The sequence below is a fragment of the Megalops cyprinoides genome, chromosome 15 (genome assembly GCF_013368585.1).
Source record: "Megalops cyprinoides isolate fMegCyp1 chromosome 15, fMegCyp1.pri, whole genome shotgun sequence".
NCBI classification, from domain to species: Eukaryota; Metazoa; Chordata; class Actinopteri; order Elopiformes; family Megalopidae; genus Megalops; species Megalops cyprinoides.
Genome location: NC_050597.1, coordinates 17,865,105 through 17,892,139, shown reverse-complemented (window position 1 = coordinate 17,892,139; position 27,035 = coordinate 17,865,105). Strand labels below are relative to the sequence as shown.

Sequence of the window (27,035 nt, the reverse complement as noted above, 5' to 3'; positions counted from 1 at the left end):
AGACTCCGCTGTAGAACGGCTGCAGAGTTATATTTTCAACATTCATGTCTAATTACTGTAACTTGTACGAGCTGAAAGGGCCAAAAAACTCTGACCCCTGACCCCTCTTCCACCCATGGTGACAGAAGAAGCCAGGATTCCCCCACCCCTCAGTGAACCATTATAACCTTATGTGACTGCAGAGTGCAGGAAAAACATAAAGAGAGAGAGAGAGATAGACTGAGACTCAGGAAGGGGAGAATGAGGGATTTTTTAATGTTCTTAATCCCAGTCATCATCAGTATACAAATGCTTTACACTATTGTTATCATGTTATCAGTAAGTTATGCTTGAACTTGAATTTGAATTTTCGATTAAACAAGATGTTCATCGAAGATTGCTGAAAAGGTTTGATCACTCTGAGCAACAGATGCTTTGCTGATTCTGTCTGTTCACATATTAAATGAATGGCCAATGTGTGGTGTGGCAGAGTGTTCTGCATGTGATATTGAATCACCCCCACACCAGATTGCTCTTTACGCTACCTTGAGCGTCTCACAGACGTGCTGTGAACGTGTCCCGCGCTGGCTCTGGAGGAGGTGGAAGCTAGTTATAGATGTGTTTTTCTCCCTTTTACACTATGGAAAATATGGTGCTGAACAGAAATCTCAGCAAAGTTCAATTTTTAGTGACAGTATAAAGAGGCCCTGGGAGTGAAGGAAAAAGAGCAGAGTGAGAGAGAGAGCGAGAGAGAGAGAGAGAGAGAGAGAGAGAGAGAGAGAGAGAGAGAGAGAGAGAGAGAGAGAGAGAGAGAGAGAGATTATAATGGGTAACTAAGGATGGAGATGAAGTGTTTCTCAGGGAGCGGATTAGGTGAATATTAGATTAGCTCCGCCTATCGATCGTGGCACTGCTGCTGAAATAAATGCATAGCATATCAAAGAGATTCAATTACAGTCAGATCATCGCCTCGAATTCCCCGGGGCCTGAAACACAGGGTGGTGCAACCACCAGACCTCAGTCACAACCTGCCTTCTCTCTGTCCTTGCCTCTGCTGCCACTGGGCTGTCTCTCACTCTTTCTCTCCTTTGCTCTCCTTCCCACTTCCTCTCTCTCTATCTGCCTTAAACCATTTTTCAGAGAAGCGATTCTTCGCAAGCAGAAGGCAAGGAGGGCTCCAGAGAGACCGAGAGATGTTTCTGTGCAGCTCGCAAAGCATTTCATACCAACGTTCTGATACTGATCTCTAGCATTTCCAAGAGCAAAAAAAAAAAAAAAAACCCTTGCATGCACATACACACATGCATGCACGCACGCACGCACACACATACACACGCTTCTGTCTCCACATGTGTGTCTCCATTTCAATCCAATTCCTTTTCTTTATTTATTCATGGACTGTATTTTTTCCCTGCATGCTTTTTACACCATTCAGATCGATGCTTTATTTACTCAGTGAATTTCAGGCACATTAGAACGCTCTCGATTACAAACAACATACATACCACACGATTAACTGAACTTTAAACCTTAAGCAATAAACTAATAGATCAAGGATAAAAGTCATTTGTTTGCCCAGGGATGGAGACTGAAAAGGAATCAGAGAGAGAGAGAGAGAGAGAGAGACCTAGAAAGAGAGGGGAGAGACCTTTTGATCAGAGACCATCGTAATTGTGGAGTCTGTGTGCTTGGGCTTAACCCTTTCTGTGCCTTTTCCCTTTGCTGCCCTAATCACCTCTGCCACCACTCATTTCCTTCTTGCTGTTCTTTTTCTCTCGTTCCTCCCTTTGTTCATCCCTCTCTTTTTTTCTTTCTCATTTTCCAGCAATGTACCAGGATTCAATTACCACCAGATAATCCCTTCCATTCCCAAGGCTTCATATGTCCTCCAGTACGAAGTAAAAAAAAAGTCTAATTACTCTCTGACCTTGTGCCACGCTTGCGCTCACACACACAGACACATTCACACTCAAGTTTTCTCACCTACTTACAGACTTATATGCCAGCACCCCATGCTTGTAAACAAATGTATGCACACACACACACACACACACACACACACGCTCGCAAACATACTCACACATATGCCTGCACACAAATATTTAGGCATACACATATATCTATACCTCTGTCTCTCACACACACACATATGCACACACACGCACACAGATTCAAAAAAAGATAAATAACACTTGGGATATTTTCCAATTGTGTTTTACCCCTACGGTGAATAATTTTGCCTTCTCTGTTTTTCAAGAAGTCTAATATCCAAGTATTCTGTCATACACTGACTATAATATAGTATAATATGTATTTAATATAATACAGTGCAATACAGCATATATCTTATTGGTTCATAATCAAATATAAATTCCCCATGACAGACTTTACAGTTAGCCACATTATTCACTATGCTACTACATTTGCTGCACAACATACAACAGACATGCAGTATGCATCCTCCACCTGTGCATGCAAAGCAATTTAAAGCTTATATTATTAAAGGCTTATATATATATAGAGTTGTCAGTACTCAAAACTGTGTTACAGTAGCAGCAAAGATGGCGGGTGATCCAGGATTATGGCAGAGTTTTATATTATTGATGTATTTTAGCAGATGTCCTTCTCTGTGCTAACAGTCACTTCATTTTTCACATTGTGTAGCACTGTGTAGCACTGTGACCCTGCTGGATTTCACTGGATGAACTAAGGTATATATCGTCACTGGAAGATACACCAACACGGTACCCATGGTCCCAAAGCCCCATGTTGTCAACAACAGGGTACCCCAGAGGCTGTTCTGCTTATGGAAACGGAAGACAGACTGGGAATGAGGCGCTGAGCACAGATTCAGTGAACCATGCTGCCTTCTGTCCTGACAACACCAACTAATGTAAAAGAAAAAAAAAAAAGAAAATACCACTGGTGGAATTGATGTATGTTTTTTTCCCCACTGACAGTTATAGTCATTATTTCCATAAGGTGAACACTAAACATTACACATCATCACTGTAATTCCCTCTGTATTACGGTTCTCATAGCTGACGTCCAGCTTGCTCAGAGATAATTGCATGTTTTCACGGTTAATGGTACCACCATTTCAGTTGTGCACTCAGGACTGGCATTAAAGCTACATATTAGTAAGAGGGCGTTACAGTAAGTCATAACTGTATTCGTGAATAAAACACATACCTGCTCACATCAATGGTGTTCATGATTGATTGAGTGATTTGCATTTTGAATGTTATACTGTCCTGCACAGCAGTGGGTATTACGTTAAAGATGATGTCCTGACAGATGTTACCCTGGCAATAAGGCTGATCCAATGAAAATAATCTAGTGCGTAAATTGCTTTGCCTTTGATTGATTTCAAAGTCAGCCCTCTGATGTACTGCCCCCTGTTGAAAAATACACTGCTATTGTGTCTGTCTGTCTGTATGACTGGTAACATGGAATGAGTGGGTTTCTATCATTCAATGGACCCTCCAGGGCTCCCAGTCTAAGAAAAGATCAGTTGCTACCGCCACTACGATTTTTCATTGGTCGGTAGTTTTCAAGACACAGTGCTGATTGGATAAAGTGCTGTGTGGCATGAATTGCAAAGCAGTGTTTTGTAAACACCCCATATCTTTCAGTAAGAAACACACAGGAAAGACACCACAGGGTCATAGTCTCTGGTTCTGTGGCCCGCAGAGCTCATAAATTTAAATAATGTGTACGTAGAATGGGCCCTGGATTTGGAATGGATCTTGTATGTCAAAGACCCACAGGGGCATTTTAAAAAGATGTATGGGGCCACATGAGAGCCCACAAGAGCCACACTGTGGGGAACAGAAGCCTGGGCAATATCACAGGCTCCAGCCCAAACTGTCACACTGCACTGGAGGTAATTCAGAGACAAAGAGGAAGAGAGATGCAGCTTGTGTGTGTGTGTGTGTGTGTGTATATGTGTTTTTCTTCACATCTCAAGTGGCACTCTGCGTCACTCTGTGACTCTGTGTACACAAAATATGGTTGGTGTGTGGTTGGACACATAAAAGATTGAATTTGTCAGTCTTGTATGGCTGGTCTACTTGGTCTGTGCTTTATATATCCAGGAAGAGTTTGGAGATGTGACTCAAAGATCAGGGTAAAATCCCTCCACACTCTGAACCATTCCTCTGCACTGCCTTCGGCCCTTTGTAACAGCAACCTTTTTTTAGAATGACTCACTGCAGAACCAGAGCAGAGCCAAATATCCTCCTGTTGTCATCAAAAAGCAAGGTACGTTAGAATGCCCCCCTTCCACACCAACCCGCCCCACCACCACCACCCACTCAAGTGTCTCTATGCCTCCATGACTTGAACTTGGTGAGATTTGTCAGCTCTATTGTGAACCCTGTCCCAATCCATTAGTAACCTGTCACAACTTCACTCTTCCAGAGCAGGTCTTGCATTTCACACTTTCAGAGAACCCTTCCCCATTCCCTCAGCATCCTGCCACACCTGCCACACCTGTCCGACAGGCTGGCACAGTCACACAAGTTAGTATTTTAGGGATTGCCTAGGGTCTGTGTTCTTTTTCTCATGTCTTCTCTCTCTCTCTGACCTTCACACAAGGCTAGAAGGTAACACATCATTCTGTTCAGTGGATTCCTTGCAGATGTTAGAATTACTACATGTACAGACACTGGAACCCAATCTCTGCACTCACTCACACAGTGTAACCTGCCATTCTGTCACATAGTACTGCAGCTGGCTGGCAGATTCAAGTCAGTGAAAAGCACAGTTTTTCCTCAGCTGCAGGGTAGCAATAGCACTAATGTGGGACGTAAAAGGTCTAACGATGCAGAATAGCACCCTCAAGTGGACACTGCCTCTGTGTAGCACATCTTTTCTATCAGTGTCTACCCATCGAGGACAGTGTGATGTCCATAACCTGTGCTCTGCACAACCTCAACTCAAGGGATATAGCAAGGACTATGCCATTTCTGCAGGCAGTGATCTGCCCATGTTGTGGGCTCAAACGTCTTTCAATATGAAGCCAGGAGAAAACAGCAGGCCAGCAGGACTCTCGACCTGCTGCGTCAATGCATCCAAGATGCATCACTTTGTTGGGAAGATTCTCTTCTCGAGAATTGTGTGTGTGTGTGTGCAAGACAGCATGAGTTTATGTGTGCATCTGTGTGTGTGTGCGTGTGTGTGTATGACAGCAGGGGTTTATTAGTGTGATCATGTGTGGGACAGGTGGGGGGTAGGGGTCATATTTCCCTGTTTAAGAAGCCCGTCATTGCATAACAATAGAGTTTTGTGTGTGAGATGGATTCAGTTCCACGATCACAAACACTCCTGGGAGATAATGCAGAGCTTTAATTCCATCTGCAGTCTTTTATTTCACCCCATCTGTAACTGTTTCCTTATTTAAGCCTGTCTAAAATTGCAAATGTAACATTCTTGAAAAAAATAATTATGTTTATGCAAATTTACTTTCAACTCAATCTAAAAGGACCTAATGCATTAATCTGAGAGCAGGTACATTTGAGTGTGCCAGTTTGAACGGAGTCACAGACATTGTGAGTTATGGGACTAATCTAATAAAAAAAGTATGCCTTCTTTACTGTCGTCTTTAAAAAAGCACATCTGTCAAAGAGTGTGACACCATTCACACCTAACAGTGTAAACATTTTTGGCTGTCATCTGCAGAAGCATTCACACAGGGAAGGGGATGAGGACAGCCTTTGGAGTAAAAGGTACAACAGGGTCATTGATACCCAGTACCCGACACTACAAAGTCCAGTGCCCACTTCACCATGCATAGTCCTGCAGCAGCCCGTTTGGAGGAGTGTGTATTGCATGTATACATGTGTGCGCATGCTTCTGTACGTGTAAGTATGTGCAAGGCTCCCAAGCAGCTTATTGGTAAACATGCTCACATGCTTAAATGCTAGCTGAGTTCTTGGTTTGATCCCAACCATGTTATCAGCTGACCAGGATTCCACAGCCGTGGAACACTTCTGTCCTGGATAGGAATGGGTACGTTGGCACCAGTTGTATATTGGTCTCAAGCAGCCTGCAATTCGTCGGGTACCTGCAAGTTGCTTGGAGTGGTACCTATCCTCCAATGAGCGCCCACTCCACTACAGTTCACTGTGTAACTTGAAGTGTGAAAAGCAGCCGTTGGTTGCATGTGAGTGTATCAGGGGATCCCGTTTATTTCACCTCCATGCACCTGTGCAGGTGCAGAGGTTGTCATAGTGACCATAAGCTTAGTAAACAATTGATGATTCCAAAACAGGATTGCATTATTGAAGGGAAAAGAAAAGCATGTGTGTGCATTCAAGTGGGAGCATGTATGTGTGTGTATGTGCGTGTGTGCGTGTGCGTGTGTGTGTGTGTGTGTGTGTGTGTGTGTGTGTGTGTGTGTGTGTGTGTGAGAGGATGAGCTTCTTTTGTGACCAGGGAAAGTGAACACTCTACAGACAAAGTGCATGAAATAAAAATGATTACCAGCTTGATGATGCATGATTGAATTCATTCACTTACCTATAGACTCCAGTCCAGGCAAATTTACAACCAGTATGAAAAGCAATTCTGTTCACTTCCGCACAGACTATCGATCTCTTCCTTATATCTTCATAGCTGAAGATGCATGTCCTAATGGGGTGTTATAAAGTAACTTTGTGTCCCTAATAAAACCAGAACATCCATCCCTGCCTTTCCCCAAAGACCCTGATATCTTAATCTTGTCCATATTGCCTGAACCTACCATACGCAAACAAGCTTCTTTGTCTTTATTGACCCTCATAAATTTGTCTTCTCATTTTATGTTTTCAATCGACCTGCCTATTAAATGGTGACTCCCTTGCCAAAGTGAGTAAAAATAAAAGTTGTGGTTGAATAAAACACTTTGTTTGACCTCTAGGAATTCTGCAGTCCACAAAATCACAAACCAGGTTTAAAGCAGTCTGTCACTCCTAAATGTGAACGTTCCTTTTCTAACACTCTCCAGAGACACGCAGTCCCTACAATTCAAGGGCCGAGATCTGAATCAAGCCATGATGTTGCTTCGTGTCTCAGCATCCATGTCTTCATTACAGATTACACAGCTCTAGGAAAATCCCAGCCCACATAATAATAATTATAACTGTATCATAGCAACTACACCTGGGCTGCCAGAGCCACATAATTATCAGGGTTCCTTCTTGCAAGCATACAATTACACCGCCACAGGAGCAATTACTGTCCCCCTGATCACAAGCCACTGACGTTCCTTTAACGTTCCATTAACAACAAACCTCCTGCAGGCGGTCTATGCTGTCACCAGTGCCTGGGGTGGTGGCTGAAAAGGGCTCTCAGGGTTGGAGGCCAAATGCGCATGCAGTCACATACATACACACACACATTCATGTGTATGTGCACATACACGCATGTGCGCACAGGAGAGCCTCACGTCTGGCTCTGTGTAAGTTCTGCCCTTGCAATGTTTATAAAATCTCATCATTAATGTTCTACAGACTCCTTGTACACAGACGCCCTGGATAACACTGGCATTTAGGCTGAGGTGATGAAAGCATTTCACCATGGTCTTCAGTTGTGTCTCAGGGGTATTGTTGAGGGATAGGAGGAAAACAAAAACGTAATTAACAGATTTTTTTTTAGGCTGGCATCATCGTTCTTCTTTGAATTAATGTTGTGCTCCAAAATGAAATATGATTTATGCCAAAGGACATTGTTTCACTCCTCTCTTTCTAAATGCCTTTGATTCTGCCAGCACCCCCGCCTGCTTCCAGCGCAGCCCCCATTACGAGCAGCAGACTCCAACACTGCAGAATAGGCCTCGGGCCTCTCCACAGCCAGTTTCATCAAAGCCCCTGAATTTATGCAACATATCCAAAAGGAGCCACCATTGTGCAGCTCCAAAAAATCATGTGAATTTCTGCAGTTTAATGATGCATCGTTTCTGAGACTTACCTCAGTCCTGCTATTTTCATGTGTTTTATCTCCTGAGGTGTACTGCGCTGAACAGAGAAATGGGTAGCCACCGGTTTGGTTTGCAGAACTGACCGATTGTGATAACAGCCAAAGGTTAGCCACACATCCAATGATAACTGGGTCCCCATTTGAGCTTCTTATGGAACCGAGACTTCAGCCTTTTGGTCAGCTGCCATGATGAATCACTTTGAAATGTGGCATGGCCTTAGTGACACAGGGAAGAGGGTATAATGATTCAGAATCGGGATCAGTGTAACCATGAGAATCTGCGGCGTGAAGGTGACAGACCTGCACACCTGAGTCCACAGACTGTCTGTGTCATCTGCTCCCTCAAGGACAGGTTTCAGTGGCACATTAGAAATCATCCAGAGAAACCAGTCTGTCGCCACAGTAAGGAGCAGGCACTCCAACCCAAAGGTTGTTGGTTCAATTCCCAAATAACTGCTGCAGTTGTACCCTTGATCAAGATACTTATAACTATACACATCCAGCTGTATAAATGGATGAAGTGAAAATTGAAACCCATGTAAACTGATCTGGACAACAGCGTCTGGTAAGCAAATGTAATAAAATCCTTCCTAACCACTTCTCCCTCAGTCAGAGTAAGAGTAGACATGGGGCTCTCACATGGTTCATATGGTTAAGGTGCATGTTCTGAGCAATCACCCACAATACCCCTGGTTTAAACCCAGCTATGTCATCAGCAATGACTGCCAGCCCACACAAACTTCAACAAATTGGCTGCGTTCTTCAGGGTAGGCTGCATGTATTAGGCAGGGCTCCGTTCGTCACACTGCTCTTGGCATCCTGTGATCCATCTGGGGACCTATGACTGGTTCAGCTGACGGCAGAGAGATGCACCTAACTGCCATTCAGTATCTGCCTCCTGGTACACAATGGGACTTGTAATAGGAAAAATCGTCAGGGTTGGTGTATTAGCAGCATGTATATCCTGCACTCCTGTATGAATGCAGAGGTTGTCATGGTGAGTCAAACGAAATTGGGTGTAAAGGAAAAATGCAAGAATAAAGCAGCTCTCCCTAACTGCTGAATTATTCACAGACATACAGACAGTGTGGATGTTGGAGGTGTGTGCGTGTGTGTGTATGTGTGTATGTGTGTGTGTGTGGGGGGGGGGGTGGGGTGGGGTGGGGTATTGGACTCCTTGAACCTTCTGATGATTGATGTTTTGATGGTGACCTATTTGTCATTATTCACTAGCAATTACGTCTACAGCAAGGCGCTAAGGGTGACAAAAACTCTCAATGAAACGCAACAAAATTCTCTCAGTTTCATGAATCGTAGAGCTCTTACAAATTTAATGAAAATAAGCAGGACATCATCCCAAGCACAATGCAAAAGACAGTTTGGTTTGATCACTGATCTGACTCTGCTTGATGCTTAGACTGACTGGTAAATATTCGAATGGCAGTAATCAGAAGAAATACTTGGAGAAATGTTCAAATATTTAAAATAAGTAAAATAGCAGTACTCATTTTCTCAAGAAGATGCCACATCATGGGACTGACATCTAATCTATTTTAATTCAGACGTTCTCTGTTCTCTTCTTAAAACACATCTTCTAAATTAGTACTCAGTGCCAATTAAAATATCACACAGAGCCAAAACAAGCACAGACCAGAGTAGATAAAGTTTGCATCAAGCAAACTTTTATTTGTATATGTGCACAGAGTAATAGCATTACTACTAGTAGTAATTAATGTAGTATAGTGTTATTAAAATGTTACATTGCAATGGTTGCAATATTAGCATATAAAAACGATTGTTCCAATAAATAGGTAACCTTGCTGTAGCTAAATATATTATACAGTAGCTGACATCTACAGTTACTCTCTGTACAATAGCTAAATGGGGAATAACTGGAAAGGAAAGAATTCATGTAAAGTTAAGCATAGCTACCTTATTCAAACTGCTAAACTAGGTTGATACCACCATCGTTTCATGAGTGGCAATGCCAAGGACAGACAGTTAGCTAAAATGGTATCACCTACTGAGACACTGTAACTAGCTATTTATAACTAGATAACAAGTTTATGTTAATTCAATATTACCATTGCAGTATTTGAAATGTAAATGTGTTGGTTGTTGTCACTTATATTAAAGCAGCTGGCCTCCATCATTTTCTAAATATCTAATTTAGAGGACTGCTCAGCTGGGCATTTTTTAAATCAGTTGGCTACTTAGGTGGCAAGCGTTGGTTTCTAAAGTTTCACCAATGTTAACAGAAAGGGATGAAAGTTTAGCTTTTCAAAGCTTAAAAATCAAAGTACCAATTCTACCGACAAATCATGAAAGAACAAAAGATAGCACTATAACTTTCTGAGGGTGTATGCGATTAATTAGAGCGTACTTTTGCGTAGGACACAAAGTATGAAATATTGAAAGTTCCAGACAGGTTTCCATAGTTAAGACATATTTTTGTATACTAATTAACTAAAAAACAATAGCACTGAAAAATTTCAGGAAGTCTAGACACTACACGAACAGGTACAGTGTCAGTAACAGGTGTAGGGATGGTAAAGATGCAGTTATGAGAGAAGGACGTAAGGACAAGACAGATACAGAGCGAGAAAGGCATTCCTCACACATCAGGCTTTTGTTGTTATGATAAGGCGCATAAGAACCTTCTGTTTGGTTTCCGGGGTTACTGAATCGTGAGGATAATACAGTGCTGAGACAGAAGGTATTTTCCCTTATATTCTATTCTTATATATTCTGTCATAACAAAGTCCCAGCATACTGAAAACAACCCATGTGGGTTGGGCATATAAAGAGAAAATGAGTGAGCGTTGAGCTTTAATTTAAAAGAATATTGAAAATCAACGGGGTAGTTAAAATACCAATTAAAGAATCTGAAGTCTGAGCTCAAATTGCAAGGTTGTTTATTTATTCATTCATTTCCTCTTTATTTTTCATCAAAGCTCACAAAAGAAGTACACGCAACAAAGTAGGACCTACTCGCAGCAGTACTGAACGGCCCAATAAAAAAATATTGAATTATAGTGTCCTTAAAGGGAAGCATGTTCTTCAGAAGCAGAAAACCCCCACTGCTTTCTTTAGACGGGGTGCACAAAACTGATGTCTGTCTGAGATGTTTCATCTCATGCTTTGAATTAGGCTAACGCTCTGCAAAAACATGCAGGGGGGGGTCGCAAACATACTGGAGAACCGTGCTGTTCCTGTTAGCTTTGTTACATGTGAATAGCGCTTTTACCTGGATGCTGGTGGAGTAGTCCAGGGGGGGACTATGTCTTTTCCACTGATCCCTTGTATTTTAATGGACTGGAACCTCACACAAAATATAAATCTATAATATATTAGTCAGTGACAGAACATTCAAAGCTTACAATGAGGTTATAGTTAATGATGTATAATGAAGTTGATTGATGTCAATGGGACAAACAAGCAAGCTGCAGTGATTACAGCTTCAAGACCAAGCCTGTGGAGCAGATGAGCATGCAGTAACTGAGCTCTGCTGAGGAGTGAGCGTGGGTGGGTGACAGACAAGTGTCAGTCAGTCCCCTCTCTGACTACATCACACCCTCAGACTATGTGTCGTGACAGTGCATTGAAAGGGGCCCTTTGATTTTTTTTTCCCCTCATTAGCGCCCAGAATCGCACCGCCTCACCCTCTCAGTGCCTGAGTGACTTACTCTGTGTAGATGCACTTGCAAGTCTCTTGGGTTTGTGTGTTAAACTGCCGAAGTTACTGAAATAGCGATTTAGATATCTATAGCATAAAATATACTTTTATTCATTTTTAACTGCTCACATGACAGTTTTTTGCAGCAGTTAAATGCATTTACTTTCTCTAACACCTGCCTGCACATAAAATAGGGATTGAATATTTAGTCCCAGAATTTCTGAGTTAAAGCTGTTTTTTTTTCTTTTTTCCTTTTTTCTTTTATTGCAGAAGAGTTCCATTGAAAATGAAAGAGAATCATAACTAAATGTATGGAAAGTACTTCTCCTTCATGTCTAATATGCTTAACTCACAACTGGTTTCATCCAATTAAACAATTGTTGTACATTCCTTGATACATACAAAGGCCAATTAGGCTACAAAGGGCTAGACTGGGATAAAACATGACAGAGGCTTGTGTCTTTTTATACACATTTTTTTTCTTCTGCAATTTCTGTTTCCAGGATTAAATAAGGAGCCAACAAACTGTTGTAACAAAATTACACAAAAAAGTAACATGATATGACACAATATGTGTGGCCCAGATTTCAGTCCGGTTTTATTCAGACCTCTTTCCCCACAAGTCTTGTACTGTTTTTCTTCCTTTTATAAGATGGCCAGCATATGGGTGAGTCACTGCATTCGAATTAGCATAAACACTTACATGGTTTCCTGCATCCTGCTGGCAAAGTCCTTTACTTTATTACCCTCGGCTCATGTCACTTCAAAATGAGAACGCTCGAGGATAAAAACTATAAATCCCTCGTCCGTAACATTGTCTCAACGATTCCTTAATGCTGAATCTGGACTATTTATTATACGTCTACAATGCTCAAATGTAATATTTTAGATGGGTGTACATAGGGCCACTGTGTACACTGTGGATGTTGTCATCCAATAAACTAAAATGAGAGGGAGATGTAGGGCATGCAGAAATGACATGCTGACAGATGAACACTCAGACGAGATGAGATGAACATATACCAGCAGATATAAGGCACAGGTAAAAATCAATCCTTCTCTGAAATCTCTATAAATAGACTGATAGATAGATACACTGATAGATAGACATCTAACCTTTTGGCATCGCATTTCCAGGACAGTAATGGTACTCAAGTGAATACATACATCAGCACTGAGCCAGAGGACAGCTGCGGGTCTGGATGCTAAATATTTCAGTCCATCACCTTCCTCCTCACTACTCCAGCTCACAGTCATCTCTTTCTCTGTCACTCATTTCACATCATGCCCTTTCTACCTTTCCTTCTTTCTCTTTCCTGCTCCCTCTTTAATTTCTCTTTTTCTCACTCTTCTCGCTGAGATTTTGTCCAGTCTTTGCCAAATTATTTTAAAAATATTGCCTAAAAAATCTTCATTTATTTATAGAAAAGTACTGTCTTGTATAGCAGTGGGGCTTCATAAACTCAATGAGAATTTAGGCAACATGATGGTTCATTTGCATATATTTGCATGTTATTAGCACATCAAACCTGCTCTCTTGAAAGGGACGCCTTGATTAGAAACACTACAAAATGTCTCTCTCTGAATGTCATGAACATTTGCTGAAAAGAAAAATTAGGAAAGTTTAACCTTTACAGAAAGAAGGCCATGCTTCAATCTGTGTGTCTGCATGTGTTTGCGTGTGCATGTATGCTTTTGCACATATGTGCATATAATTGCACTTGAGTGTCTATTTTAACTTCCTGTTTCCTCCTTGCTCATTTAGGATACTTTTGCCTTTCTGTTTCCTCCATGCCCCATGTAAAAGTGTAAACATGCTTGTCATCTTTCAGAAATGTGGAAATGTGTGATATTTTCCATTGTTCTCGCAAAGCAGCCCATAAGGCCATGATTACAAGTCAATACTAACAGCAACTAAAACACAACATGCTAACCCTAATTTAAAATCATTGTGATGCAGTCTTACCAAAGAATGTTTTTTTTTATCACATAGCAGTCCAGTCAATCAGCTCCCTTTGCTTGAAATTTGTCTTCAGGGAAGAGATGTTCAGAGCAGCCAATGTTACCATGTAACAAGTGATCTGATAACTATCTACTTATTGATATACTACTCATATCCAGAAAATTGCCTATTACTGCCCACAGATAACTACCTTAAAGGCACCCTTGAAAAGGAGAATGGTTTCCATAAACCAATGGGCTTCTACACCTATACAATGAATGTTCCATTATCTACTTAGAAAATTACCCCCCTGCCTTGTCAACCACAGTAATGGAATAAACTTTATTTTTTCCAAACAGCTGATTGGTTTTCAATATTTGATCAGAGGAGCTGAATCTAAAAAAAAGTGAAAGTGATCTCAGTGATAATCACTATTAACATTCAAAGAACTTTTTTTTTTGGTTAATTCAGTTGAGCTTGATGGATATACAGTTGTTATTATCATAGATCAGCCCAAAGGGTCCTGTCCTGTAGAACAGTCCCTATCTGCCTTTAAAACAGCATGTCTTACCTGCTACATCGGCCAAGATGTTCCTGTGTAGAGCAGCCCACACCTGCCAATCCACCCCGATAAACAACATTTATTTGCCTAAACAGACCTTGTCTGCCTCTAATTCTGCGAACGAGACACTGCAAACAAAATCTCCCCAAGGGGATAAATAAAGCAAATGAGATTTACAGCCCTTATCTGCTAACATAACAGCCTTTATCTGCCTCTAAAACACCTGATACCTACCTCTAGAACAGCTTTTATCTGCCTCTGCAGCAGCCCTTATCTGTCTCTAACACAGCTAACATCTGCCTCTAAAACACAACATATCTGCCTCAAAAACAGCGTTTATCTGCCTCTACAGCAGCCCTTATCCGACTCAAATACAGCTTATATCTGCCTTTAAAACAGCCACACTTTCTACACTTTCCTGTCAGTTCTCTTTGTTCTTACAGATTTGTACATGAATAGTTGAATGGGATATAAAGACAGATATTGCACATCAGCAACAGGTTCAATTCTCCAAGATTCTTCTGAAAGGGGCTAAGAGCCACAACAGCATATGTGTGTACTGTGTGTATGTGTATACATGTGTGTGTGTGTGTGTGTACTCTACCTCCTCTACGTGGGAACACAGGGCAGATCATTAAAGATGCACTTATATTGTTTTCAAGCTGCCCTTTTGAATCACTGAAGGGAACTTTATAATTTGAATTGCCTTGGCTGTATGCATTAATTGGAAATTCCCTGCTATTTATCAAACCCAGAGTGAGCACAATGGTGCAATTATCTCATTAAATCATATTAATTAGAAATAACAATGGAGTCAACACTAATCAACTGAAACTTCGAGAGATCGAGAGACTGGATTGCAAGTGAACTCTTGTCTTGGGCTAGAGCCAGAGCTAAAATAAGAGTGCAGTCTTTATCAATACCCAATCAGGGAGCTTATTCGCCAAAGGACACACATGCTGGGCAGGTCACGTGTGGCTACAGCCAGCCTCAGTAAACCCCAGCCTTTCTTCTCACAAAGGATAGAAGCTTGCATTTTTACTGAATGCTCAAAAAAGCATATATTTGTGCTTTCATCCACATGCAATCCATGGACTGCCCTGCCTTCAATTACTCCAGCAGATGCTGAGGTGTCAAAGGTCAAGGTGGCCTAGACGGTTAAATCCAAGTGCGCTGGCTGATTTGTATGCAGACTCTGAGGTTGGAAAGGCCAAACTGAGGGATAATCCAGTCTCCTGCTGTATGGCGCACTCCAGGGGGGAGAGGGGATAAGCACGATTGCTGATTGATAGTGGGAGGAGACAGACAGAGCCGTCAGCTTCCTCTTTATCAGCTCCGTGGTCTACCGTCTGAACTAATTCAAACAGGGTCTGCTCTGTGTGTGTTTGTGTGGGTGGGTGTGTGTGTGTGTGTGAGTTTATGGATGTGCCTGCACCCGTGTGTACATGTGCTGTGCAATTGCGCGATGAGCAACTTCACAGACATTTTCAATCCCTGACGCTACAGTTCCCTCAAGTGACGATTCTACTTTAATTAGTCCAGAAGGAACTTTTCACCTGCACTGAGTGTGCACTGGAGAAACTCAACACGACATTAATGCTTAATATGGTAAAATCTGTTCATTCTGCCTAACGAATCCTGACTGAGGAACAACTCATCCGTTCATTGATGTGATTTTATAGATGCAGTAATCTTGTGATTAGCAGTCCACTTGTAGAAGTAGGTACATCACAGGTAGGTTCACCTTTTTACTTTATAAGGAGATCCCACCGGGATTCTGATTGTCTTCTGGAAGGGGAACATGGATATTAAAATGGCCAGGCTGCAAGCAACTGCACACATCTGTGCTAATAAAACACTTTAGTCAGTAGTTTAGCAATACTTATTATTACAGACAGGCTTGGGGGATTCAACAAATCAGATCAAATCATGGCAGAAATGCGTCCTAAGAGCTGTCACACAACAGATAAGCAGAGTTAACTACCAAACAACAAAAAATCCCTCTCCTGAAATATCAACTGCCAAGCTCATCATGCTCAAGTTTGCTGTTCTAACCTTACATAGAAGTCTGATTCAAATGGCAAGTGAAAATTAAGCCTTTAATTAGCCATAATTGCATTGACTTTAATCAGAGTGCCGCAGACACACAAGAGAACATGAGTCATGAGTGTCTTTGCAAATGTTAACATTTAAGAAAAGTAAAAAAAAAAAAAAAAGCTTTCTTTTAAAATTTTGGCATGCATCTTTAACCTGAAACCTTATGATATTTTAGCACAACATTTGACACTCATCCTCCATATTTTCCCACAGACATAAGCATCAGCGCCTGAAACAATTATTACTTCCTCCATGATTAACAGACATGCAATCAATTTACATGGAAAGCATGGAAAGAAAACCGTTGTTTTTAAACTCTTGGCAGCATGTGGACCAGTGTCAGGTGATTGTATTCATCAAGTGGATTTGTGTGTCCTTTCTAGAGCTTCATGCAGAACAAAACTGGTAATGCAATGAATGTCTATCTGTCAAATATAACACACCCCTGCATGTGAAGGACACTCCATACCATTGAAGCAGCTGACCACCTGGTCTTTCTGTCAACCCCAGCAGAGATGAACATCTCAGGCACTACTCTCCACTGGATGGGTTACATTCTGCCACACTGGACGACCTGGAGAGGCTTTGGATCAACTGCTTACAGCCTTCCGACTGGAGTTCCCCAGGGTTTTGTACTTGGTCCCCACCCATTCTCCCCATTCACAAGATCCCATAACTCCCCAAATTAATTATTGATGTTATTGACACAAGCCTTGCTTGTTTTGTATAGCAAATTAGGGGTATATTAGTATTAATCTATACAATGATACTTTAGCTGTTTCTCAGGTTCTTATTATTGTAGTCTGTATTTTAATTATGGTGCTGCTGACTGTAGTACCATGTGACACATTGAAACTTTTGTTCAGATTCAGTCTCCCATGTATAAACTTTTAATCATATTGCCTTATTATTTGCAGTTTCTTATGTTATGTTTTAAATCCCTCAGGTTAGGAATGGCTGCCAAGGAAATAAATGTAAAAGTACCCACCTGGAGCCCTAATGTGGTTGAACTGAATTATGGGCATTATAAGTTTCATCTGCTTACAGCATGATGTTACATCACTGATGGACTTGTACAGCGTCCTGCACAGCGCTAGCATCTGTGAGATGATTACATGCACGGTGGAAGAGGAGACGCAGCAGTCATGGACAGTTTAGATGTTCTTCTTCAGCACCCTCAACTTCCATCTTGATTGACGTCACAACAGCACACTTGACAGCCTGTTGCCACAGAGACTGCATTGCTACCATGCACCACCAGGGTTGGCAGGAAGAAGGAGGAGAGGAGAGACTAGGTCTCGGACCCCAGAGAACATCAGTGATGAAGCGAGAGAGGCTGGGGTGTGACTGGCAGACTTTGTTTTCAGGCTTCCCCCGTGCTGCCTGCACACTGCTGTCTGGGTCAGACAGACAGCAACCCCCCCCGGCCGTCAGCTCAACACCTGTGCACGAACCCACACCGTCTGCCATCTGTCTGCCTCGGGACATTCGATCAATGGATCTTAAATCAAACGTCAAAAAGACGTCGCGTCAGGTAGTCATGGGAGCTTTTCCACATTGGCCATTAAGCTCTCTTTCAAGCACGTTTGAGACTTTGATAAAATATGAAGCATTTATGTAATAATGGCAATTATGCATGTATGAGGCAGGGTGTTTTGTGTCTCTCTGCAGCTCTGCACAAAAGCACCAGCTGACTCTGACTCGGTGTGTTTGCACGTGCATGCCTGCCTGCCTGCACACATGCATGCGTGTTTACATGCATCTGGATGCAACTCTGCACTGCAATGTAACAGATACACTTGTGAGTTATCTGCTTTTTATACCACTATACTCAAGAGATACCTTATCATTTTGAATATGAAAAAAAAATAGTGAGAAAGCTCCTTGTTATTCATGTGTTTTATGAATGAGTGTCCCTGAGGCCCAGCTGGCCGTTTTTTGTGTGAGAGAATGAGCAGGTTTTTCCCAAACCCCATCAAGCTCAGTCCTGTTGTCAGGCAGGCCCTGATGCGAGCTCAGTGCTGTGCAAGCTCGCGTTGCCGCAGAATGACAGATGGAGCGGCCAGGCCAGACCACGGCAATGAGAGAGTGGCTTAACTTCTCGTTGTTAGTACCCAGAGAGAGGCCCGTGCACAATGGCTTCCCAGGAAACAAATCGAATCCCAGCTACAAAGACAAGAGAGGAAAACATGGGCTGTGTGTCAGGCCCGTGTTACTGGGGAAGCTGAGATCAGCTGACACAATTAGGGAGACTGTTCTCGACCTGCTCTCCCTACCTTAGCACCTGACTGCAGAGAATCTCCAAATTGAAAACAAATGCCTGCGCACACGCACCCAGACGCATGCCTTTATCCTCCATCAGCCTCACAATGAATGTGCCTATCTTAGTTTCGGGACCCTCACCAGCTGGAGGGTCTGATGCAATCACAATGATGTAACATGACATGAGAGAACAGGACCGAGATTTCACCCTCTCTTCAAAGATTTCTTGTTTCAAAAGATTCAGGAAATATTACCATGTGATACAGTTAACCCCTTAAGTTAGGTTAATTCTGCACATTCCCTATGTATTAGGGGCTAATCACAGTGTTGTTATGCTGTGACATCCCCCCCCAGATCTTTTAGATGCAGATGAGGACTAGAAAGCCATTGCATTACAGCCTGTTAGAGGCAATTTATATTTACAGAATGGATAAACACAATCATATCCTTGAATGCAGTAAGCAGTTTCCACAACTGCACTGAAAAGGACCACTTCCCACATGTATTCAGAAAACAAAATTACATTTTTTATAAATCTGCTTCCTCAATCAAACAGAGGAAGGATGTCTCTCCTGAAGATTATAAACAAATGTGCTGAACAACAGTAAGCCATTTGTGAGGAGTACAAAGCCCCACATCTCTATACTGCCCTGATTCTGAGGCCTACTGTCACCGAATGTGCGAATTAATCTTATAAATGGAAGAACACCAGCCGACAGAAACAAGAATTGACTTGCTGATTATGAGTAAATGTATTCACAGGAAGTGTTTTGCAAAATTGACGTTTCTTCCAAAAAAAAAAAAAAAAAACAAAAAACAGAACAAAACAATAAAATTGTAGGTGAACCTGCCAAATGCAAATAATCTTGTTTACATTATTGAGTGCTCATGTTTATGCGTAGCAATATTCAGACAAATTCATACCTCCATTGATGGCTGTTCTGGGATGTAACTGAAATGAGTGCATTTTGCCCACATATAGAGGGAGCTGTGGATTCAGAATCAAATGAACTGAACAGGCTGTGTACAGCACTTTTGCCAGAAAACACAGACTTTTCTTGAGAATAGAACAACATAAATAAACGATAGTTCATAATGTTGCTTAGAGCAAAACAGATTTACTATCCTCCTAGAACACAACAAAACTTTGTACCATGAGCTATGGGTCACACAGGACCCACAGCATAGCCCGGGACTGCAAGATACAACCATAACCTTAAATGTGGTTTTCAGGAGGAAATACAGCTTTGGTCTAATAAGCAAGACAAGATCAATATTTCTGCAGTTTAATATCATATCTAACAACACAAATACCAATGAGAAGCAGACACGGCACATGGTTCTTTTAAAAATCAAAGCCGGTCAAGTCAGATTCACAGTCTCTTGAAGTGCTGAATGCTTCTTATGTTTTACTGTTATTGTTTTTATGTTTGGAATGAATGCCCCATTGATGTGATGCAGCAGGCTACATTTCTTAAGATCGTTTTCAGTTAATGAATACAAAGCCTCTCTTCTCTTCCCACTTCTCTCTCCACTGTGAGAGTGCCACACTCAAGCTTCTCACCTCTCAGATGGCTCTACTATAACCCGAAATGATGTTGTTACAAACCAAAATGGTAAAACCTTGATGATGTCACAGAGTGAAAACTTCTGTGAGAGAAGATTGCTTTTCTGTGTGTACAGGATAATGACATCAACAAGTGTAAACAAAGCTGACTGATTTAATTGTCTGAGCAGATTCATTCCTCTCTCTGACTTTTTTAAATATAGATCTCTTTACAGTATTCAGTGGTTATTAAAATGATGACTAACTATTGAACTAGCTTGTACAGACAGTGGTTAAAATACCTGTGGTAGTCTACAAAGGTATGCAGTATACATAGGCACCTAGGTATGCACTGACTGTAATGAGAGACAGGTGCTGCACCGAAGGCAATCAAAACCATCACCTCTGAAGAGGATATCACCTCCACTAATACTGTGATGTGACATCTAGTTAACACCCTCTCAGAATTTCCAGGAACCAGACAATACTTTATTAATTGTGTATTCATCCAAATAACCTCAAGCTGGATAAATGATTGAGAAAAGTATTAAACATTAAAGCTTCATTCAATCCAGGTTGCATTTAGCACATCATCCATGTTTTCAGCCAGTCAGAAATGACAGAGTTAACGCTGCCACAGCTAATGTGACTCTCCCTACAGCAACGCGCATGCATGTTTTCCAGGCCTATAGAAATAGATAGACTCTCAAAATAAAGCCCTCACGAGGAGAAAGGACACGACCTGCCAGTTGGAAGGTTTTAGCAGATTCTTCATTATCACATGATCAGGGAATTCCTTCAGTTAAATGAAGCAGCTGCTGTGCTACGACTGGCATTGTCACATTCTGAGGGACACATTATAAACAGAAAACCAACAGAAACCAATGTCTGCCATCCAGAGGACTACATAATGCAGTATTTGTATTTGCCATTGAACAGAGCTGATCAGAGTCTCTAAATTATGAAAAGAAACTTCATGTTCAACAGATGCAGTGAGTTTTTTTCTGTACGTTCAAACACTTCATTTACATACACAAGATTTAGATCACAGCTATTTGAGAAATGAAAAAATGTGGTGTGTCAGGGGAAAAAACCCAAAAACAAACAGGAAACACTACATATCTGTCCAACACTGTTATCTGTGCCTCTGTGATCCATGTCTCCAGGTAAACTTTTGCTCTTTATGAATTTGTATCGACAACACTCCTCCCACAGCAGTAGAGTGCTTCTCAGTAGTTTTTGGGGGTGATAGACCATGCTCTTGCACGAGGAACCTGCACTATCAGAGCTTATCAAAAAGCACTGACCATATCAGAGACATCTTAATACTGTGGCAATCTGTTCCCACTTTCCTCTTCATTACTCATGTTACTCCCATTACTCAGATTCATTTTCATTACTGGTATTACCCCCATTACTCAAGTGACCGCCTTCTAGCAGAGAAGGAAGAGGAAGAGTAGGAGTAGCCCTGCAGATGGTAGTACGCTCAGAAGATGACCTACAATCTTCCTGTGTGTGTCCTTTAAAAGGGGACAGCTCTGTGTCTCTCTCAGGCATAAGCTTGCAAACATAGAGCTTGCTGGAACTAAAGCAGAGACAGAAGGCAGGAGTGTTTGTAGAGATGAGTGATAATGTCACTAATGTCATTTCCAGCATCCTAATGATGGAGATGTAAAAAGGCAAGATCAACAAATATGTCCTTGTGGAACTGCCCTGGACAGAGGCATGCCCAGAACGGACTCTGATGCCCCTCCGCTCCCTGCTGTTGGAGCTTGTTACGCTTCTACACACCTCTGTATACAAATAAAATGAAGCTGAAAATATATTTTACACCAATGCAGATACAATTCTTGAGGTTCCACACATCCATCAGCTTCTGAACACTATGATTTTATCATGATTCTAACAGATTTGCCATAAGTGACTTAAGCGGTAGAGTAATCAAGGGCTTGAAGTAACAAGGAGACAGAAAACCCCAGCAATATGATGCTGACATCAAAATCCAGGAGCTACCTCTGTCTACCTCCTTTGGTATAGATGGGAGTTTGACATGTGGGGGTAATGACAGATGTCCTACCCTTTTAGTCTAACCAACAAGATCCAGAAAAAAAAAACATATCTTGTTTCTTTGGCAGTATTTTCCTGTATTACAGAGTTATTCAGTTCCAACAGTCTTTTAAAGGAAGTCCTCAGGTAAGACTTTAGCAGAGTTTTGAAGTGGGAGTCAAATCAAATCCTAAGTTTGAACAAATTACAAGATTTCAGGCTGCAGTCATGCAAGGAGAACAACTGAACATCTCCACCAATTATCACTGACCGGCTAAGGATGCATGACCTTTTGGTTTGGTTCTGGCAGGTTTTGCGCTTGAGTGGTCATGCAGCCGCCAGGGAACCCACCAGTGTGGAACCCAAAGGTTGGGTCCTGATTCAGAACACAGGTTTCTCTGTACAGATGACACTCTGCGCGCACAGTACTGGAATTCCCTCTGACACTGAGGCAAGCCTGTAATGACAGACCTCTTCAAACCGCCACTTTTAATTAACTGGAAAGGGACTAAATTAATGCTGAATTCACTGGTTATGACAGCGATGTGAATCCATTAAAAAAAGTCACAATCGTGACTAAGTGTCAGGAGGAAGTGCTGAGAGAGAATGAGAGAAAATGGAGAGAGAGGAAAAGAGAGGAACAGAGAGAGAAAGAGAGAGAGAGTGAGAGGGACAGAAGAACAGAGAGAGACAAAGAGTACAAATACGGAATATATGCAAAACCCGTCAGCTTGATTTGGGCAGAGTCAGACTCCCTGTACCACAGTAAGGGCTGCCTTACCTGCAGTGCTTGTGTGATCCTGTCAGAGTCTCGATGACGAAACACTCTCCCTCGTTCAGGCAGTAGGCCAGGTCTTTGTCCCTGCAGGGCTTAAAGTGCTCTGAGCGCAGGGGCGGGGACGTGGGCAATGCTGGAGGGAAGAGAGCAGGAAGGGGGGGTTACTAACAGCCACACTGTATACACAAGTATCAGGGCCCTACGCCAAATCTGGATAACTACAATTTCATATAACAGCCAAGACCTGAAACCATTCAACTGCATAATCATACAATGCTCATCCATATTAAGTACTCAGACTGAAAAACATGGCAAAATCAATAAGATGGTGAGTCACAAAACCCATAAAGCATCTCACACCTTCCTATAAGGAGAATAAAAACGAGGGTCTGTACTCAGCCCCAGCAGTAGACTCAGAAGCGTGTGTATATAAATACTGACACACACCTGCTTAAGAGTGTAACACATATCCACTTCTGTACATGGAAATGCATTACTAAAATATCATGGCCAAGGACAGAACAGCAATGGCCCACCTGGGCATCAAACACCATCCTTTGGGTTACAAATCATGCAAAGATATATGCCACTATCTTTCCACTATTGATCACTATCTCCTGTCTCTGGCCTCATGCCTGCTACTGACTAAGGAAGACAAGTTGAGACAGTGAGATAGTGCATGCCAAAGTCACTACAATACCCAGAATTCTCTGCAGGAACACCAGCAAGATAGTGCTGTATGGTTTTAGAGATCAGTACACCACCTTAGGACTGCAAAGTGCCAAATCAGTCTTCTGAATATAACTGTAATTAGGAACCTGCATGATATAAAAGTCATAGTATGCCTTCACTGTCTCCAGGTAACACACAATAACATCCTCACAATGTTGTTGGAATGTTTAAGTAAAAATGGTACATAGCTACAGCACCAAATAAACTTTACCAAAACACATCACATGTTTTCCAAGGCCCTTGGCTGAGATCAGTCTAAAATGCATACAGTTCATTATGGATGGGACGGAGAGCACTTCTCTGTTATATGAACAAAGGGCACTTTGGCTGGAGCAGTTTTGTCCCTTGGAGTAGTCAAAGCAAAATGAGGCGCTGCTATATCTGCAGCGGACATTATGCACTTGAGCAGTGAGCTGGGTTTCAAATAGAAAGGTAAGATAATGAAGTGGATTGTGGAGTCCTTTATGCCATTAACATGCTTTACATTACAATTGAGTTCCAGTCATTATTTCAATAAAGTGATGTTATTATGAATACTCTAACTTGTACTCACTGTATGCTAGCCTTAGTACATACTGAGGATGCTACACTGTGAAAGTAATCTATTGTAGTCACTTGCAGATATGCATTTAGTGAAATCATACAAATAAATGTGCTTAAAATGTGTTTTAAATTTCCAATATAATGTCTTTAAAAACTAACTAATAATAACAACGCTTGTGAAGACCCCATTTGACTACATAGAGAGATTAGCAGCTGGTCTGAGACTGAAGGGCACTTCTGTGGCGAAAGGAGATGCTTCAAAAGAAACAGTGGGCAAACACAGAAAAGGGAAAGTTTATTTGCACATGATAAATTAGGCATTCCCCACTGACAATTAATTTGAAAAGGAAGACGGTGCCAGTGCAAAGCAAACATGGCCTTCAGAATAACTCATCAGATCAAAGTCAATAATTTATCAGGTCTTCTGGAGCAATACTGTCTCCACTCCGCAGAAACCCCCTCAGGGTTTCCTGTGCTGAGCTCCCTCAGGGTTTCAGTTTACCTATGACTGTCCGCCGTTTACCGAAAAATATCACACATTGAAGGAGAAAATATCAAGACTGCCATCTTTACAGCGACCAAAGAAAAAGGCTCTTTGTCTGTGCTGTACAACAATAATGAGCACTGCACAGTTTTGGGAATAATGCTGGGGATAACATCACCTGTCAACAGAAGAACCAACTGTCCAAGTGATGTATGACATTACACAAGAAGGCAAATTTGAGGAACTTTAGACAAGCCTTTCCATCATGGCTGTATGTCATTTACTGTATGTTTTTTTATGTGCATGCTTCTCAATTCTTCAGTTGACTGCAATGGACAATGTATCCTTCTTTACTTTGGCATGGGGAGGGGTGGTCTGAGAGTGCATATGAAATGAAATGTTTTCAGATTACAGAGCGGTCAAGTGTATTAAGCATGGTAACTAAGTATGCCTTCATCATTCAAATACAGATCAAAACACAGAAAGTTGAAAAGGCCCACGATCTGATGGTTGCTTCATCAGTAATTGGATGTTTGACTTCAGAACCATGTGCGCATTAAAAACTGAAAGCCTGGACAAAAAATGCACACACTGCTCTGGATCTCTCTAGCCTGTACTAGCCACTGTTCCTCCCGTTTCAGATCATCACTCTCCCTACACTTAAAGTTGTGGTCAGGGCAGAACTGTCCTGTTTTAATGAATGCAGGCCGGGGTTGGGGGGTGTCTGTGTGTGGGAGGGTGCCGTGTGTGTGTGTGTGCGCGTGTGTGTGTGCGTGTGCGTGTGTTGGCGGGGAGTACGTGGGAGGTTCTTCAGATGCGCCACACAGTGGGATGAGTGGTTGCTCCTAGAACGTGGGATGAGTCGATGCTTTCTCAGTTTGTGTTTTTGCACAGACTGAGCTGGGTTAGATTAGGTTAAGGGAGGACATTCACTTAGGTGCTGCGGTAATAGCGTCCTTCAAAAGTGACATTCCCCTAGAGAGCACGGCACTGCGGCTGATAGCAGAGGTCAGCTAGTATTGATCGCACAAGCAACAGGAGCGAAGGCAACACGGTCTGAGTACAGAGCAGGCATGACTTTTTCCTGGATAGAATGATTATTTCTGAGGGCTTGTCTTGACTTTCCTTTTCCTCTGAAAATGTCTACAGTAATGACCTCTTCTCACTGTCCTCCCCACTGTAGGTTCATACTAAATTACAACAACAGTGTCAAAGCCTCACCATGTTTCAGAAGACTGATAGGAAACGCTATGCGATCTCTGGAACAGATTGTTAAGATGTTTTTTGAGAAGGTTTCTGATATAATCACAAGCATGCACACCCGAGTGGAGACACAGCATGTTTTTTACTTTTCTGTTTTTCTTTCCTATCTTAATATTAATGCAGCACTTAAGCTAAATGGATACAGTTGGAATTAACACATCCTTCATGGCCCATAAGCACCAGCATACCGAAGCGCTTCACCTCTGCACTGACTCCATTAGGCAAATGGTCTTCTTGAGACGATAAGCCTCATTTGTAGCAACCAATAATCTGTTTCTCCAAATAAAGGGGTAGGCGCAGCTAGTTCGGCTAAGACGGTGGAGACCAACATTCCTCCACTAGGGCTCCATATTCATTTAGAAGTCTTTATGTGCAACATCGCATCTTAGACTTGATCACCTCAGGGGTGTGTGTGTCTGTGCGTGTGTGTGCGCATGTGTGTATGAGAGAGTGTGTGAGTTCTCTTGTGTAGGGTCTGACTTCCATGTTAATCCTGTAGTTAATTGTGTAGAGCAGATGTAGCAGCAGAGGGGATGGGGAGTCAGCGCGAGCTTGATGGTGTCAGGAGACCTACTATCGTTATTCCCTCTTTCCCCCTCCCTCCCCTCCTACCTCCCTCTCTCTCGCTCTCTCTCTCTTTCTCTCTCTCGCTCTTTCTGGCTCCTGCTCCTTTTCCTGCTCTCTCCATTTCTGTCAGCATATCCCTCCCTCTGCATGAGTGCTGGAGGGACTCAGAGACTCAGAGGTCACTGGTAATTTTCAGACACAAAGAGCAGGGGGCATTTCTGTTCCTGCCTGCGTGTGAGGTCCCAGAGAAAGACGCCAGACCAGTCACAGGTCCTTTCAGCAGCCAATCGTGTACACACAAAGGGAGCCATGCAAACACTTGCCTCACAAGCTGGCAATGGCAGAAACACAAGCAAACAAAGATATAAATCAATAAAGGTTTTAAAATGTACATTTCTGCAATATAATCACACAAATAGACACAGACATGCACACACACACAGTCACACATGCACAAAAAGCTTTTACTTGATTTTGCTTGATAGCTAGATCGATACATAGATGGCTATATGCATATATAGACAGATGGATAGATGGATGCCAAAAGCCCCCCAGCAGAGCATGTCTGTCAAATCCCACTTTATATTCTGATCAATTAA

At 42.1% G+C, this 27,035-nt stretch overlaps 1 protein-coding gene across 2 annotated transcripts in view; it reads right to left on the bottom strand.

The window, feature by feature from the left end:
• The window catches only part of LOC118790067 (pro-neuregulin-3, membrane-bound isoform), a 221,002-nt gene that overhangs the window by 68,102 nt on the left and 125,865 nt on the right, over window positions 1-27,035 (bottom strand). For both annotated transcript variants that reach the window (XM_036546876.1, XM_036546877.1), the window contains exon 2: window positions 22,851-22,980. In XM_036546876.1, the coding sequence (XP_036402769.1) occupies window positions 22,851-22,980 (130 nt within the window). The remainder of the gene's footprint in view (window positions 1-22,850; window positions 22,981-27,035) is intronic.